We start from the raw sequence: 18762 nt of genomic DNA, 5'->3' as shown, positions 1-18762 counted from the left end.
TGGCTATATAATAAGGTACAGGGACTCAATGAAAAGTTCCAAAAGTAATGAATATTGTGTATCCACATCTGTGTAGGGGCAGGGAAATCATTATACCTGAACTTGCAAGTTTCCCTTTTTAAAATAGCTGTGTAGTTTTTATGATCATTATGGGGAGAGAAAAAACTTTTTGAGTAAAATTGATGTAACCTGACAAATTAACAGATCAGCTTTGTGAGACTTTGAGTGTAGATGTTTCTTCTATATGAAAAATAGTTACATGTGCTCATAGCATTCTTAAATTTAAGAGGGCAAACTTAAAAATGCATTATGAGAAGAAGGTAAGACTTGACCTAAACCCCTCTTTGCTGCTGGTAGGTTAAAAAAATCCACATTAATGTGCAGTATTAAATTGGGTTGAGACACTCACCTAGAAAGCTCTTCTGATTGTTTGGAGATATTATTAAACACTATCTGAATAATAATTTTATGTTTGCTTATTAGAAAGGATAGCATACTTAGAAAACTCCAATATTAACAGTCAATTCAGGCAAAGCAGGCTAACAATATAGCATTCAGGCATACCGAAGAATTCAAGCAGCATTGCAGTATGTATATGAAGCTAGAGAACCTTGTAGAAACAGGCTTTTCTTTATGCTGCAGTCAATAACTTTCTCACAATCTTAATTTTTAGCCTCATTCTGTTATAAGACACAGTGCTATACATAGGTTCTGCTACAGACTTTTTTTTTTTTTTTAATGTTTACTGATTTCAAGGTTCCAGTATTATGTTGCTCTCTAACTGGAATGATGTGTTACTGGTTCATCTCCATCTGATCAGTAATTTATAATGTGCTTAAGTGACAAACCTGAAATGAAGAGGGAGTTTAAAAGTAGAGCTTAGTAGTGTGTTCTACCCTCTACCCCTATCTTTTAGCCAACATCTTCCTCATGTGCCTTTCCCTTCTTGCCTCTTAAAAGGGCTGTGTAAAAGGGTTTATTTAATTCTGTTTATAAACTTTGGTAATTTTTATTAAAAAAAATCATTCTGAAAAGACTGAATGCTCAGCCTGAACTTTTCCCCAATAGTTTCAATTGTCCTAGATTTTTTTTTTTTAATAAAATAGTTCTTGGAAATTTTCCAAGAAGTCTTGCTAAGGGCAGCTCATTACTTTGAAATTCACCAGGGAAAGAATTCTGCCATAAATATTTAAGTCATTTTCATAGTACCTGAGAAGACAAGATACAAAGCACTGCCAGCCAAATTATTACTAGCTCAGTCTGTGGCATTTCATTTCCAATCACTTACCTTTGGAATAGCACAGTAGAAGGCCAAAGTAAAAGATGACTCAATTATATTACAGAAAACCAATTGCTGAAACTATTTTTTTTAGCTTTTGAACATAAGTATATCATTTTACATATTTTCCATTAAGTGAATTCTCAAAATAATAAAGTTTACTTTGCAAATAAAACAATCTTACTAACTCTAAAAAGGAATTCATGGGAATCTCTCAAACACTTCAATAACTGCAAAACAAACAAATTGCATAAAGTTTTTTATTTAATGGTAAAACAAGTTTGTTCTTTAAAATAGATTGCTAATTCAAGATGTTACTAGCTCTTCAAATTAAATACAGTGCCACTTTTTAGTTCAGGAAAACAGTGATGCTATGAAGAGGATTTTCTAAACAAGATTATTTCTTCAATCTTAATTTTCACAGTTCTCTTGAGAAAGGACTGCTAAAAATTATTTAAATAGTTACCTCTTACACTAAATTGCTATGGTTGAATATAGCTCTCCTATTATGCAATTCCAGTTCTGACAGGAAATTAAAAAGTCTCACCCTCAGCTATTACCCATTTTCCCTTGGTCTTCCTGACTTTACAAAGATTTTCTAGCCTTTCTCTGAGTATGCCTTACACAATACAATAAAACTTAGTGAGCAGCATAAGTGGATAATGTCCTTTTAAAATTGCAATGAAAAACTACATCATCCAGTTCAAAAGCTTACAGCTCTTTATACCACTTCTATAAATGAGGTTAAATTATGCCCAAGCAAGTTACTAGCCTGACAGGCAATATAATGTAAACAAAAGCATTTCAAAATGCTGTTATGTACACTTAATTTTCTTTCACAGATAACTTACATCTACATTCTACTAGTACTGTGAACAGAAACACTTCAGAGCCAGCTCTATCCATATGCATAATGCACTTTTCAGAATATATTAATGAGGCCCATAGTCACTTTACCTAACAAACAATGTCAAAGACTGCTGAACGAACCATGCATGGTCCTTACAAAACAATAAATAAATATCTCAGAACAAATGCCTGATGAGCACCTGTTACTACAAACATCTAATATACAAGAGTAGCAGAAGCTGTTGGAAAGTTTACTTAACTACAACACTGACCTGATACGGACAAGACACCAAATATGAAACTTCCTTCTTCAACAGAACCTGTGCATGAACCAGACAACTTCAAACTAAGGTTTTCTACCATGATACCTGCTGTTGAAGGCTGTTGCAAACACAGTTTTGACCTACCAAATTGGCAAAGGCTATAATCCTTTGTCACAGTTAGACAATATTTAGATTTGTTCCTGTGTTGAAACATAGTCACTTTTGTCTTCTAAAGAAATTACACAGTAATTAGAAAGCTGCAGTGATGCATATGACTGTTAAACACTTTTCCAGCATGGTTTAGTACTAAACCCCAAAATATTAGTAAATGCTGCTTTGTTTGTAGAAAAGTAAGGCTTAGCAAAAAGACGCAGAACTCGTATTACAGCTCACGGTGCTGTTTAGTCATATTCCACGTTGTATGTAAGGGGAAAAAAATCCTTCCTTAATAGGTATATTTGGGCACAAGATGTTACCCTTACAGGATACTATCACCTTCACCAGCAGAAAGTAGATCAAGTGCAATAAGTAGAAAATTGCTTATTTAGAAATTAGCAAAAGCCCAGTTACACTTAAAAAAACACTCCCTACCCTTTACACATTATCTTTACAGTAAGTCAATTTCTGTGATCTCTTACTAATGCTTTGAAGCATGCTTTCAGTATTGAGGCACTGCTAAAACATTCCCATTATGCATGTTTGTCCACACATCCTTTTGTAATCTTCAAAACTTTTTTCGTAAACTGTATTGCCTTTAAAAGGTATACAGCCAGTGGCTAGTCAAATTGAAGAAACAAAAACAGGAAAAAAAGCCACCTCTTAGGCATTTCTGTATATACAGTATCTGCAACTATTTCTAATACTATCTTATTAGTTCTGTTCTTCAGTTTCAGAACAATTCAGAACAGATTTTCTTCTTCCATAAATGCCTTTAGGAACGCAGTCAGTTTGCAGAATTCCCATTGGGACGTCAGTGATACAAGCTGTTATCAGAGCCTGTCTAGCCAAGCAGCCAGAGTAAACTGCAAGTGCCCAGTGCACCTCAAGATCAGATATATGTTTTGACAATTAAAGCCAGAACTTTAAAGACCACTTTCCTATGCAACTGTACAAAATCTGCATGCGGCTGCTAAATACAGAAGTACAAAGGAGAATATGTATTACTGTGTAAATACTTTGAACTAGATGAAAGTTATTTCTGAACAACTGCTAGTCAGGAATACATTTGTGGAATACCAGGTACTGCTATGAAGGAGGCTAAACTAATGAAAAAGTGATCCAATACTGTGCAATTATTTTTGCCAGCGAAACTCAGCACAATTATCATACAGTATATTTGAATTCACTTGCATTTCTCTTTCCATTATTGAGCAATCTTCTGCCATGAAATCTGTTCAGCATTAAGAAACAAGAAGTGCAGCGCCCAGAGTATCCTCTCTCATGTCTGCGACAAATACAATACTGTTAGCAGATGTGACAAAGAATGAAGTAGTGGAACGTTTTAACATGGTTCTTAATTCTGCAGCACATCCACATAGATTGTTACTGGAGCTGCTGGACTCCCACAGCGCAGGTAAGGAAAGGAACCTAACTGAAAATGCTTCAAGACAATTCCAGGTAAATCCTCAAATTCTTTCAGGAAAAGGCAGTCCTTTTCAGAAAGTGGTTGTGTGCCTTCTAGGAAATTTTCAGAACTTCTTTCAGAAAAAATCTTTCTCCTATTTTGAGCTGTAGATGAAGTATGAATAGCATATCTATGTGTTTAGAATAATCTCCTTCACATAAGGAGGAAAATTCTAAGTCTTCACAGAAGGGAGGCAGTTCTAAGTCTACTTTGAATAACTTTGTCGTAGCCTCAGTTCAGTCCGATGCCTTGGAATTTGGCTGTCTCGGTGCACACAAAGTAAGTCCTGAGTTCTCCTTTGCCTTTGACATTAATGAGTCCCCTGCATTCACATGAATATCCCAATTCCTGTAGTATTTTACTTGTTTCTTCTGTGACCTTTGGGTGAAAAGAATTTGAAACTCTTGTGAGATTCTATTATTCAATTAAAAAAAATCTGTAGCCGATTAGAAAAAAAATCGTAGACATTCCAAGGCTCTTACGTTTACCTGGATTTTCCCAAGCTCCCCTGTACTCTCCATTCTGCTAGCAACATTTACAGTGTTGCCCCAAATATCATACTGAGGTTTCCGAGCACCAATCACACCAGCAATCACTGGGCCATGATTTATTCCTGTATAAATAAAAGCAGGTATCATTACTAAAGTACAAAGTTATATGATATCTAGCTTCATTATTAGCCATAAATCATGAGCTTCAGGAAAAAAAAAAAAAAAAAAAAATTAACCCTGCAACGCTCTTCTAGCAGTCAGTACTACCATCATTCTATAAATAATAGTACTGAGGCACAGGAGATGACACGACTCATTCATTGTAGAATAGGAAGTCCAAGACCTAGGGCAGAATCTATGACAATGCAAAATTCTTCCTTTTCTACTTTTAATATATAGAAATATACATTTGTATAGTTACAATACTGTCTTCAGCCAACAGTTAATAGCAAGGTTCCTCCCTCTTCATCCATAACTGTAGTTTTCTCCAAATTCATCCAGCTGGAGTGTTGCTTTTCCTTTTTCCAGTGATTTCTAATCACTAATACTGAAGCCCATTCCTCAAAAAGCCTGGCATTCTTAAAAAGCTTGACTACACAATACTGCCTTGAGCTATTCAGCAATTCATAATGATCCAAGTACAGCGTTCAGTTTTAGGAAGGGCTCCATAGTGCTCAGCAATTTAATCAATCTACTTAAACCATCCAACTCATTTTGAATTTTTAGAGAACTGTAGAGTTCACGTTCTTCACAAACCGAACTTACCAATACGTAAGCGGAAATTGTTAAAGGAATGTCGGTTGATGCCATCCAGTTTACTCATCAAGGCAATTCCATATTCCACCATAATCCCAATGTGAGCATGCTGTCTCTCCTTATCCTAAGCATATCGTAACACATATTAACGATTGAACACCACCACAGAAGGTTGTGTCAAGCTACTATTGCATAGTGTTTTCCAGACTAATACTACTAATGACTATGTATAGCCATTATATAGTCTAAGTGTATGCTTAAGGATGGGGTCACACAACAGAACTGCACTGTTCAATGAACACTACCATGGATTTACAAAAATACTAAATTCAGTGGAAATGACTAGAAGGCAAGCATGGTATTTAACCTTTATAATCATAAATCTGTGCCTCTCCTTTTGGACTCGATTTATATGCTTTGTATATACAAAACCTGCACGTATCCTAATGCTGAACACAATCCTGCTACAGTGAAAGTAAGCCTGAGCAGAGAAACTGATTTTAATTCTTCCGGGTTATAAAATGTTTCAAGTTTAGAGCTAACATGTGGCGCTTTAGAATTCTCTTTTTGTGCCAGTTGTCAGGTATCACAAACAGCTTACTGTCAAATTCTGAGACAGCCTTTTCTTTGGCAGACATTCTTTGCCTGCCTTAGTATTAGAGCTATTCTGTTTTGCATCTAGAAATGTTAGGCTACTGGAATCAAAGTTTAAGGATGTAAAAAGTATGCTGAGGTTACAGGTTTAATGTCTGCTGAGAAAAAAAAAAGATAATGCATTCAGTAGGAGACACTACACTCTTTACCATTTTTTTCCACATTTCAGAAAGTCGCTCTTGGTAACTCACAGTCTCTTTTCTATGACATTACATTCAGTTACTGTGAAATGCCCATACGCACAGGTAGAATACTGGTGGTAGACTTCAGAGAAGACATACCTGGTTACTCTCTTGGCCTGGTGTAACACTGAGACCAGCTGCTGCCATATAAGTGCTTCCAATGGTTTTGATTTTTTCAACACCACTAAATTTAGGTTTTAATAGCAGCTGTTTAAAGGGAAAGAAAGAAGTTGACAAGTTAGTACCACATTTCAGTTTTTAACTAGAAATCTTGTATTGTCTACAATGAGCACTAAGCATCTCTAGGAATACTATCATTAATCACATCAAGGTTAGATAAGTAATGAGTATTTGCTCTATCAGCTCAAAGGAGAAATGAAACACATTCTGAAATTCAAGACTTTTTCAAACTATACTACTAATGCATTAGATAATGAAATTATAAACAACTCATCAGTTGGGAATATATTTTACTTCCAGGGCTGAGCTCAGAGTATTAGTTCAGCCTGACACCTTTTCTCCCCACCCCCTCAATGCTCACAGATCTAGCAAAACCTTTTATTTTGTAGTAAATACATAATCCAGTCCATTTTTGCCAAAAAACCAATTACCTCATCAAAATCAGCAATGATTTCATTTAAGAGCCGCAAGCATTCCAGGCCTTCTTTATTGACATCACATTCAGTATAAAATACCTTAAAATCTGGTACTGATGCAAACATGACACAGACACAATCGTAAGATTGATGATACCAGTCCTACAGGAAAATGATGTATTGACAGATTGTCAGCAGTTACCCTCCACCATAGCCACTGAAAACTATCATTTGCTATAACTAATCAAATTATACTTTTTTTTATGAAGTTATCCTATACCGCACTGTAAAGTAATAAAGTTTTTTTTATATATATATATATTAATCAGAAGTATTAACAAAGGCGATTTGCCTACAGAAAGGCCAAGTTACCTATGTATATCAAAATTCTCATCTATTCTGGACAGAAATTAGCAATACTCATTCTGCTACAGTGCTGGCAGAGTAAGATGGATGTCTTAAAAAGAATCACTATTGATTAACTTTTCCCATGGGGGTTGTAACCAAGAAGATATTATCTGGTCCTTTAACTAACAACTTTTTAAAAGAAAGCCTATCCGCTCTGGTATAATATGGTCTTTGGAAAGCAGTAAATCCTTCCTAAATAGTTGCAAATTCAAACTCTGTCCCAAAGCTGAACACCTAATTCTTAGAACGGGTTTCAGAGACTGACAATGAAAGCTGACATTTCTTTGGAGGCCATGTGAGTACCACACTCTTGGATTTGCAAAGTCTTACTATACAAACAAGATGCAGCACGTGTACAGAATATTACAGTCTTCTCTGTGCCTGGTAGCATGATGTCCTGTGTTACAGAAGTCCAATTTACTGTCCTTCATGTAGTAGAGGTGAAACGTACCTCATTTCGTTTTTCACCAATGAAATAGGCAGCGACATGTGCTGGAAGTACATTTTCCAACAGAAGCCTGTTAACATTCTCCATTGTTTCAAACTGTTCATGTTCTTTTTTAAACTTATTCTTCCACAGACAATCTAGTCGGCAGTAATAGTCAATCTGCAAAAAATCCAAATATGATAAATTAAATCCATACATCATCTCACTGAAAAATATATTACTCAAATTATTCAAAATTGGAATAATAGGAATAAAGATTTTTCAAGACATTTTGAAACTGAATAGTTACGAAAAGAGTGCTTCAAGAATGAAGGTCAGAACAACGCAAAGCGGTCAGCAGGAATGAATGCCATTCAGGTCATTTCAGGTGTTTTTACAACTACGACATTTTAATAATATGGTGATTATTTGGTATTTGGATATGGTGATCTTGAGTTATTGCCTGGATAGAGGATGAAAAATAGCATATAAATACAGGTGGATCCTGCATACAAGTTCTGCTCCCTGTTTCTGGAGTTCCATTAGAAAGTTACCGCATTCTGACTTTTGGAATGCAAACACTACTGAAAAATATGAGAAAGTTCTTGCCATTTCACAGTAAACATTTCTGCATTGTCTACAACTAAGTACAAAAATAAAGAAGATAAAAATACACAATTGAAATTAGCAATACTTCTACATTTTGTTTAAATCCACTTGCAAGCAAGTAAAAATGAGCTAACCTATTGCTTTTTAAATACGTACCTGTTTTGCAAGTAGAATTAGGGTTATGTAAAAGAGAACCAGATATAAATTAGTCATTATTCTCGGCTCTTTCATAAAAAACCTGGAAACAAAAAAGCAATACCAAATTACTTGAATCCTTCAAAAAAACCCCACATCATGAAGGGGCAGAGCAGGGAGGGGGTGCCTTCGTTCGGGAATACCACCGCTGGCATTGTCTATTTGTGCCAGGGCTGCCTGCTGAAGGGTCCTGTCCTGGCCATGAGAAGGGATTATCACTCAGCTCAATACATGAACTGCATTTAACATACGGACAAAACGCACCCTGAAACCTTGTTAAGTAGCTATTGTAGTGAGGTGTTCCAGCAAACGTGGAGCCATCTTAGTTGCCGTTGCACTAAGGTGCAACTTTCTGCCCCACACTACCTCCACGGGAACAGAGCCAACAAAACTTTGAACTAGAAAAAACTTTAATTGTAAAAGGGTAGAAGATTAAGAAAAATCTTAATTGATAAAACCAGTCATTAAATCACACCTGCATATAAAATCATACACCTTCATATTAAAAAAGAAAACTGAGAGGCTATTCATATTTCATATCAGCCTCTCTTACTACATCTCTTCATTTTCACTAAATAGAAACTAAATTACTCATGACGTGAATAGCCTGGGATTAAGAGGCCAAATTAAGAGCTAATCTGATTTTTTTAAAATTCAAACTTAGCTCACAGTTAGCCTCTGCAAAATAAGTTTATCGAAATCTTCATCTATAAGAATATGCTGAAAATTTGAAAAATAGACTTGCAAGTGAACAGTATAGTTCTTCCACATAGGATTTATAAAAACGTTTTTTACAGTTATTGAACTTCAATTAGATCAGAGAACTTACTGTTACTTTTCAAAGTACGTGTAGTTAGTGAAGTAAGTAAATGAGGAGTTAAAACAGAATATTGACTAGCAATGTCTGGCAAGCACAGCTTCAGCAGACCTATAACAAGCAGACCTTTACTCCATAGTTTAAGGGAAGATCAATGCTATTAAAAGATTGACATTTTTTCCCCTCTCCTTTTTACAGTCTTCAATGTAAGCTAAGCTTCCAGGTATCTCAGAAGCCATTATCTCATTTCATGGCAACTTTTTTTTTTTTTTTATATTAACTTTTTTTTTTCCTAAAAATATTTTCTTAATATGATATGGTCTAGTAAGATTTCTGTGTCATTATTGTTATAAAAAGCTTTGTAATGCTTTCTGATTTCTGTGATTTTTCCCATTTCAAAAATCCCAAAATGTACCAAAATCCTACACCTCCTTTAGTGGAACATTATTGTCTATTATAAGAAACTTTGCACTGTACCTGGTATCATTCACAGAGATGCTCATGTGTCTATGCTGAAGGGTATTAAAAATGATGAGGTAAACAGTCACAGCAATGGACAGGAGAAAAACTTTGAGTTCGAAGCTTATTTGGAGGAATACGGAGCAAGCAATGAATGCTAATATGCAGCAGTAAGTATAATACTGTAAAAGAACAATTTAAAGAGCAGTTGCATAATTCAGGCTTTACATACAAGACACTTTCAAACAGTAGCAAATGCTTTTGCTTCATGGCATCATCAAACATAAGAAATTAAAATCATTTACTTATGCAATTAAACCTTTATTAATTGTACTAAGAAGGATTTAATGGCTTCTTTTAGTTTACTGGGTTTTTTTAATTGTTAAAGAGAAGAAAAAGGGAGGATTTAAATAAAAAAAAAAAAGCAGGTGCAAACACAAGCAATGCCAGGTAAAAATGAGAGAATGCTGAGAAGGGGACTTATCTTCTGAAGATTGATAATTTAGACAGCTATTTATTTAAAGTTAAAGACTAACTTAAAGCAGCTTCATAGCCCAGTGACTAGGCTGTGAGCCAGGAACTCCAGAATTCCAGTCCCGTATTCGACAGTGCTGCCTGTACAACCTTAGGCAGACAGGACATTCCCATCCACCCCGCCAATAGCATGGAAGGGGCAAAAGGACAGAGTTTGCTCTCCAACCTGAGGCACACCTTCCTTACACTGTTAAGAACTTTGATGCTATTAAGCATTATCAAGCAGGGTCATTATCTAATGAAATTAATAAAGTTTCCTAGACAAATCACATTTCAGGCCTGGTGGTTAAGGTCAGCATTCAGCTGACAGCATCAAAACGCAGTTGCTAGAGTGCACTGTGCAGGCAGGATTGTTCTGCTCTCTACAGCTGCAGCAACACGGATAAGGGGCAAAGCTAGCGCATTTGAGTCCACGATTTCCTCAGCTTCTGCCCCTCAAGTGCATAGTTCTCTTCACGCTTCAAACTATCATACTTTTTGGCCCATAACAGTATGGACAGGCATACTACAGAGCTCTGGAAGATTCTTAGGTACTGCTAAAATCTCTGCCGAAATCAACGAAACTAGAGAAATTTATAGGGTAACTGGGAATCAGAGCATATAATATAATGAATTGTACCAACTCTGTCATCTACTCAAAGGGTAGGAAACACTCTCCTTTTCAATTAAATCCCTGAAACAGAACAGTTACATGGAGAACACTGGAACAAGTCTACGTGCCATTTAAGCCCTTTCACTCTATCAGGATACTTTACCAGGACGCCTGTGAGTATCAACAGAACAGTTCTCATCTCTCAAACATGACTATATCATCATCCTGTTCTACTGATCTTTCTCCAAGTTCTAGATCAACTTTTATGTCTGAAATTTCCAAAAGAGTGAGGTGCAAAGCCGTACTTTATTTATCACAGCAACAGCAATTGGAACACTTCGATATCATGAAGAATTTCTATGCTGTCAAATACTTAAAAGCAGATAAAGAATCTGCCAGGCATCAATACTATGCACAGTATTCCAAGACTTGGGTTTTAACTTTGGAGGTATATGTATTTACTACTTACAGTTTCCTCGATGCAGTGTTCAGTTGTATTTCCAAAAGGCTGATTTACAGACATGCAAGAACAGAAAATCACCAGGTGAGTAAAACACACGTTATGTACATGCAACTTATCATTTGTCATATGGCCTTGAATGACAAGGTCCTCGCATAACCTACTGCACGTTGTTCAAAAACATATCCATAACTGACAGCTGGGCACCAGGGGACACAGGAGAAGCCCAAACATTTGGATGGTCTCAAAACGGAACACCACTTTGAAATTAAAGAGTTAAAAACTGAAATCCTCAGAAATAATCCTTTTGTATGTCAACAGTGAGTGATAAATCTATGTTTAAATAGATGCTAAACATTATTTAGAAGATAATTCCTTTTTTCTTTTTTCCCCCCTTTTTTATTTTTTAATATATAGGTCTGTTTTTTCCTTATGATACCCAAAGAAAAAACACAGGAGTATGACAAAAATTAAGCTCTTACATACTAACATTGTAAGAAAGGATCAGTATTAGAACTGAAGCTGAATTGTTTTGTATTAGAATAATCTCCTCAGAACACTGGATTTTAAAAGATGCTGAGTAACCAAATCAAGTCAAGGCTTCAGCTGCATCCACAAGTAGTCCAAACTTTTGAAAATCCCTAGAAGATACAGATAAAACCATGGCTAATGATAGCAAATATTAGCAAAAGTGCCAAAACTTCCTTGTGGCAGGAGTAAATTTTTGCATTCAATGATTTAAAAATTCTTTCTTTATAAAAAGATAGATATAAAGGGTGTAAAGACATCAAAATGCTGCCATCACTCAGTATTACACACACCATCCAAGATGAAATCATTCTTGAAAATGAAGACACTACTCTACTCACAGAGGTGGTGGCATACAGGTCATTCGATCCCGTAGAGTTTGCAGGCTTGTTTCCTTCAGTAGTCTATTTTGTTAGCAAGGAAAAAAAAAAAAAAACAAACATAAGCTGGTTAGCATGTAGTAATTTACTTTAAGTTTGTTCTCCATATATCGTACAATGAGTCCTGATCTGGTCACCCTTTCAGTGCTACTGCAATACAGATGTTAAAATATAATTAAGTCCCATATAGCTTTATTATACATACACGCACATGCAACATACAAGAAAAAGTGAAAAATCACTGTGTTCTTACTTATTTTTTAATTCAGAGGTGAAGTTAACACTATGGCCAAGCTAATCTAACAGCTATTTGGCACAAACGTGTGGTTCTACTATCTCTCCCCAGCTCACAGCTGCTGCTCCCATTCTTCCTCTTGGACTGGCTCTGGCAGTGTACACATGATACCACTGTGAGTCAGTTCAAAGAGCCAAGAAAGCAGAAAAACAGCCCTACAAAAGAATCAATAGTTGTCTGCAGCATAGCTTTCGGAATAAACTTCCCCTGGAATCAGTAGCGCCAGCATGTGGGATAAGATAAGCGTCTCTTTTAGCAGCAGGTAGCCATCAGACAGGTTTAACTGATGGCATGAAATCTCACATAAACTTATTTTAAAAAATTAAAGCAAAAAGAATTGCCTTGAGCATGCAGAGAGCTCTCCAGAGAGTTCTCTTTTTCAAATGCAGGGACCTACATGCAACACAATACGCAGACTGAAGTTCAATATTAGACTGAGTTTGTGTCTTAGTGAGAAATGGGTCACAATGCCAAGCCTGCAGGATCAAGAGTTGAGTTAACCCTACACAGTCTAGCAATAATTATACCACAACGGTTTCATTTTCAAATAGGGATACAAGCTTTTCTCCTTCCTCCCCTACTATTATTAGCTAGTGCAGCAAGTAGCACAGTATATTTGATAAAACTTATATCCACTGGAACCAATCATTCAATCCTATAGAAAAAAATTAGAAGACCATCTTAGTGCTAATAGTTATAACCAACAGTAATTAAAAATGCCATCTTGAAATAAAGAGTAGGTGATGTAAAATAGAACTGAAACCTATCATACAAATTTTTATTTTATAAACTGGGAATTTTTCCTTAGAATTCTTGTGTGTGATGTGCATTATCCTCGTGTAAATCAGGTCAGGTGGGAATCAGATATTAAAAAAGCAGCAAAAAGCAGAGTGCTTGATAAAAAGAATACAGTAAGTTGCTCCAACTATGGATGTTACAAGTGCACAGAATGAAGATAATACGATTACTTACCAAATTAAAAATAGCTATAATCAGCAAGGCACCTATGGTGATGATTGCTAAAGGGAGCCTAAGCAAAGGCATTGTTTCCACCTTTTCTGAGATAGCACCAAGATGGTGCAAGAAAGGCCATTGTTCTGAGCAGCACTTCTGTGAAAAAAATTATGAAAGTCTGTGTTATCCTTGCTATTGAAATATGTAGGAAGAAATATTCGTACATATAAAAATATTTTGTCCACTGTACAAGAGAGAGTCAAGACACTTTGTGCTGTGAAGATTCAGAGTGCAATGAATACAAGTGGGGTATTTTTGTCTCTACATGGCTTGAACCTGGCTCTGCAAGAGAAAGACCTTTCAGTAGCAGTTTTCCTGGGAGACCATCTCTGCTGTGCAATAAGGTGATGGTAGAACCTTCTCAACAGAATTTCAGAATTCACTCTCACCCATGTTCTATCATAACATAGATCTGATGAGCCTTAGGACGTCTCCCTTCCCCCTCCCCTCCCCTGCTCTCAGCTGTTTCTTGGACTGAAGACTTTTTTTATTTTACACAGTTAAACTCTTCTTCACTGTAGACTGTCTATTTATTTATATTTAAACACCAATTGCATACATTTAATAATGCAAAGGAAAAGAAATCCAAATGCAAAATGTCCTAATTGATGTAATGGTGCATTTGGAATTCTAACAGCTATGGAATTGCTGCCAATAAATAATTCACATATTTGTAATTTCCATAGGGCTTTATGAATGATTATAAAAACTAATGCTGCAATCATACTTCTTTTGATTATAATATTGGCTCCATTATACAAAATCACAGGATTTACAACTAAAATTGTTTTTAAGGACAAACATTTAAAAATTCTGAGAAATTTGGCTAAAAAAATATATATCCACAAAAGCACATGCTAATACCTTCTTCCCCCTTCCTACCCTCTATTCTAGAACGCAAGTAATTCTTACTGTAATTCTTATGTTACTTGTAACATGTTACTTAAGTATTTTCAAACATGTCTATCTGAAATTCAGCATCTAAATCTCTATTTTGGGCAATGAAATGTTCTGGTAACCTGAGGCTCTAAGCTCCTCTACCTCCCCTTAATCTTAATAGCTTTATTTATCATTCTGAAAATATACACTTAGTTGCCAAATTGCACCCATTCACTTTTGAGAACAGGAAACTTAAAAAAAAAAAAAAAAAAAAAAAAAAAAAAAAAAACTTACCATCCATTTCTCAGCAAAACACACAAACAAAATAAGTGTAATTACGACTGCGACAACACCAAAGGAAATCCCCAGTTTTGCAGTTCTAAACAGAACAGAGCAGCATTAAACAAAACAGTGTTAAATGAAAATGCATCTCAGACCACACTTCATTAACCTAATACTTGCTGAGAGCATTTCTCCAAAATTAAACAGAATTGTTCTTATAGCATTGTACAAGCACAACATTACAGACACTATTTTTGTCCTGTTACACAAACACAACTCTAAGAATATTCCATCCCCGTGGTGACTGCCTGCACTATTACCCCATGGGTGAACCATGTGGAAATTGCACTCCAGCAGATAGGAAAAACAAATATGCCATAAACTTCAGGAAGATCAAACAGCTGCTTTCTCAGAGGTATGAGAAGCTGCTGCAAGTTCCTTCAGTGCATCTCTGCAGAATGAGATGATACCGCGATGACTGAGCACATTCTAACCACCTAATCCCACTCTCCTGTTCCTCATTCTCATACAGTGTGCTTACGCCAATTATTCTTATAAAACAGTATTTCTCACTTAACTGATCCTCCCTGTGGGTGCACCAAGCAGTCACACATGATACTGAGGAAATATTTCTATTTTATTTTCATACTGGTATCTGGGCTCTTAAACCAATAACATGAATACACTATTTCATTTAAGGGTAGACTATAATTAAGAAACATATACTACTTAGGCATAAGTGCTCAAAAACTCCAAAAGACTTATGAAAAGGTTTCATGCATGAGAGTTAAATCCTATTCACAGCTTAAGTTATAATATAAAATACTAAAACACTGACACTTACTTTGGCATTATAAACATCTGTATCAGAAATATGCAGAGGAACACAAAACTGGCACATGCAAAGTAACTCTTCAGTTTTAGAATAGGAATGGTGCGATACTGAAAAACAGATTAAAATCATTTTAGGATAATTCTAGGGGGGGTTAATTCTATTTTTTGTGATTACATACATATGCTAATTTACATTGTACCATTAAACCCACATGCACAAACTAAGAGAGAACAAAAGCAAACAACTATCAAACAAAAATCACGTGAACATTGACTGCCAACAAGAACAGCCCAGTCCAAAGGCTCTATTTCAAACCCAGAGGGAAATTCGCCACAGAGTAATACGTAAATTAGGACTTAATCAAAATCCTTATAAAAAGAACATATACACAAGTAAATTTGAGATATATGAACCAGTAATTAATTTACTGTGCTGTGACACACTGGACGTAAAGAACAGTGTTATTCAAACAGGAAACGTCCTCTCCCTAACAAACGATGGTGTTACACTTGCAATGAAACAACCACAGAAAGCAAAGGCATTTCATTATGGAGATAGAGATACATTATTTTAAAATGTCTCATTTCTTCTGAAAGAAGTTGTTCATAGTAAGGCTGGCCAAACTCCTACCAACTCCCCTACCGCAAGAATTTAACCGCAGATTAGAGGCGGTCTCCTCCAATCCACAGAGCTGGCGTTATCAAGGGGGACTGACTAACTTAAATGAATCACGAGCTGTTTGCCACCAGCTATCGGAGACCTCTTGGGGTCTGCAGTCATCTCGGGAATCCACAATGGAAATAGAGAGTATTCTTACGCTGCCCTGAAGTGCCAGTCAAAGTCTACTGAAAAGGATTACTTTGCTCTTACCAACCTCTTTTTCAAGTCCGGGTTCTGCAAAAATCAAGGAGAATCCACAGAAGTCATCAGACTTGCCACACCAAGGGCTGCATCCAAAGAGACAGGCAGTTCACAAGATGCACACAACAGACCAACGGAGGACCGAGCGCGAAGCGCTGCTCCGGCGCGCTCCCAGGGCTGCCGCCGCCGCTTTGCGCGCTACCGGCACCTCCGGAAGCGCCTCGTCTCTCACAGCCCAGCAGCTCCTAGCATGTCCCCTGCTACGTTTCTACTGGAGCTGACGGACAGATCTCAGCTTCCAGAGATGGTAGCATTTGCCGATCACATACAGAACATAACCCAAAGCCTTCCAAGTTTAGTTACGTATAACAAAGTATGAAAACAAACGTTAGAGATGGCTACAGCCTCCAAGCCATGCCCCTGAGTAACAGCGGGCACCCATCAGGAACAGCTGCAGCATGGTGCTACCAGTCTTGCTACAGTTTAGATGAAAGAAAGAAAAGTTTTAATCTCAAATTCAGTGTTATATACCTCATGAGGATTTAAACACTGTATTTTAAAATAAAGGAAAGGAGATACACTGCCAACATTAATCTTTTAAATACAAGCACAGTGCCAAGGGCACTGCCTGCAACTAACTGGCCATTTACGCTCAGTGAGCCACGCACGAAAGCGATTTCCCCATTACCCTCAGAGAGGGTTGTGGCTTTGCGCCTGGGTCTGCACCCCGCTTCCTGCCAGTCCGGCTAGGGACCTACGGGCCACGCGCGCGAGCCTCCTATCCCTCCTGCATCGCCCGCGGCTCCGTATTTTGGGCCGTTGTAACAAAGTGACACCAATCGTCTTGCTGTTTCATACTAAAATACCCCACCAAACAGCTATACTAGCCAGCAACTCCTCGTTGTGACGATGCAGTAATAATCTCATTATATTCAAATAAAACAGAGAACAAACTACAGTAAGTAAAAAAAGAAAAAAAAAGGACAAAACTAAATCCTGGTAACATTTTATCTTTAAGTAGTAAATTTTGCATCTAGACTTAGAAGTGAGACTGTAGATTATTCTTGAAGAAAAGCAAGATCAGAAAGAAGATTAAAACAGTGCATACTTGGTTGAACTGAGGCCCTCAATGGTTGACATCATTTCATCATAAATGTCTTCCTCTATCCTGCCCTTCTGAGATGAGTTCCTAAGAGCAATACAAAGTCCATGTCATAAAGGATATTCAGAAACAAGGAATGGCTCACAGATATGATTCCTGTTTATACGAATCTCTTATATATGTAGCAAATTTTAAGTACAGTGAAATTATTAAACATAATGTTCATCACATTTAAACACAGGTTTTTTGATCAAAGCAGGCATCCTAAAATACATTAAAATCATGACAGGCTATTTCCAAAATCAGAAAAACATTTTAAAATGCTCCTCTTATCAACTGAAGTCAAAAGAATGCCACTACAAACATACATTAAGTATAGCAAAACTCTGACAGAGAAATCAAACAAGCAGTTATGAAGTATAAAGTACACTTTCTAGTGCTGATAATGAAAACATGAAAAAGCAAAGATGAAACTATTAATTCCTCAATTTTTCCATCCTGTTTCATAGCTATTTCACTAAATGATGAAAAGACAGGCTTAAGTACTCATAATTCTAGAAAGATGACAAACTCAGGAATAAAAAGGGAATGGTATTTAAGCCATTTTGGCAACAAATGAGCACAACCGGCTACAAGTAAAGTTAGGCTCAAAATTAGAGTAAGAGATTCTGGATAACCTGTGAAGGGGAGGTATGGGGGTTACTAAGAGTTAAACAATATAATAAAGAGTACGGGCTGGTTAAGTAGCAAAAAACCCAACAGGCTAATGCTGATTTTTCTAAGGCATCACTCCAGGAATGGGGGGAAATGTCCGGGATGACATAACAACAGAAATGCCTTCTGCTGCAGGAAGCCTGAGAAAGACTTACAGAGCTAAATATCTACGAGTCCCATATTTTTAGGCTGTTTCCTAAACCAAAGCAGCTGCCAAGCTCCATCAGAGTGTATCTAGGGGAAGATTAGCAATTCCTTTGGCTTCACTGTCTGAATCGCTTCAGGCGGGGAGCGGAGAGAGCAGATGCTGCAGCGGAGCCCGCGCGGCCCCGGCTCTTACCCTGACGCGCTGCGGACGGTGAGGCGTTACCATCCAAGGAGGTCCCTTTCGTTTCATGTCCCTTGTTTAAGGGATCACAGGTGAGGAGGCACATAAGCTGCTCCTCTAAATCCATCTTTACTAGGAGGCAGATGCACTTCATGCAATATTTCTGGCAGATTGGCAGCAAACAGGTCAACCATTCAGAACAAAACCCTTTTGAAGAAAGCCTTTCTTCATTATGAGTTGTCTTTGATATTTATTTTATTTACTAAAGAAATTGTAAAGATCAAACTCTACTATACCAGAATTTATAACATGACATATTTATGATGAAGTTAGAGATGGGAAGATTATC

At 36.8% G+C, this 18762-nt stretch overlaps 1 protein-coding gene across 4 annotated transcripts in view; it reads right to left on the bottom strand.

The window, feature by feature from the left end:
• Positions 1-1525: 1525 nt before the first annotated feature.
• Positions 1526-18762, bottom strand: part of ADCY7 (adenylate cyclase 7) — a 66740-nt gene continuing 49503 nt past the window's right edge. For 3 of the 4 annotated variants that reach the window (XM_085303833.1, XM_085303834.1, XM_085303835.1), the window contains exons 14-28: positions 17378-17458; positions 16283-16355; positions 15418-15515; positions 14586-14670; positions 13371-13508; positions 12065-12127; positions 11205-11243; positions 9628-9791; positions 8295-8376; positions 7554-7709; positions 6710-6856; positions 6198-6305; positions 5272-5386; positions 4504-4628; positions 1526-4393 (exon numbers count right to left, since the gene is read on the bottom strand). In XM_085303833.1, the coding sequence (XP_085159959.1) occupies positions 4247-4393; positions 4504-4628; positions 5272-5386; positions 6198-6305; positions 6710-6856; positions 7554-7709; positions 8295-8376; positions 9628-9791; positions 11205-11243; positions 12065-12127; positions 13371-13508; positions 14586-14670; positions 15418-15515; positions 16283-16355; positions 17378-17458 (1621 nt within the window). In that variant the 3' untranslated portion in view covers positions 1526-4246. The remainder of the gene's footprint in view (positions 4394-4503; positions 4629-5271; positions 5387-6197; positions 6306-6709; positions 6857-7553; positions 7710-8294; positions 8377-9627; positions 9792-11204; positions 11244-12064; positions 12128-13370; positions 13509-14585; positions 14671-15417; positions 15516-16282; positions 16356-17377; positions 17459-18762) is intronic. The other variant, XM_085303837.1, reaches the window with a different exon arrangement.

Source organism: Rhea americana, unplaced genomic scaffold, assembly GCF_003343005.1.
Source record: "Rhea americana isolate MKP2758 unplaced genomic scaffold, rheAme1 scaffold_20, whole genome shotgun sequence".
Taxonomy (NCBI): Eukaryota; Metazoa; Chordata; class Aves; order Rheiformes; family Rheidae; genus Rhea; species Rhea americana.
This window is presented reverse-complemented; position numbering and strand designations above follow the sequence as displayed.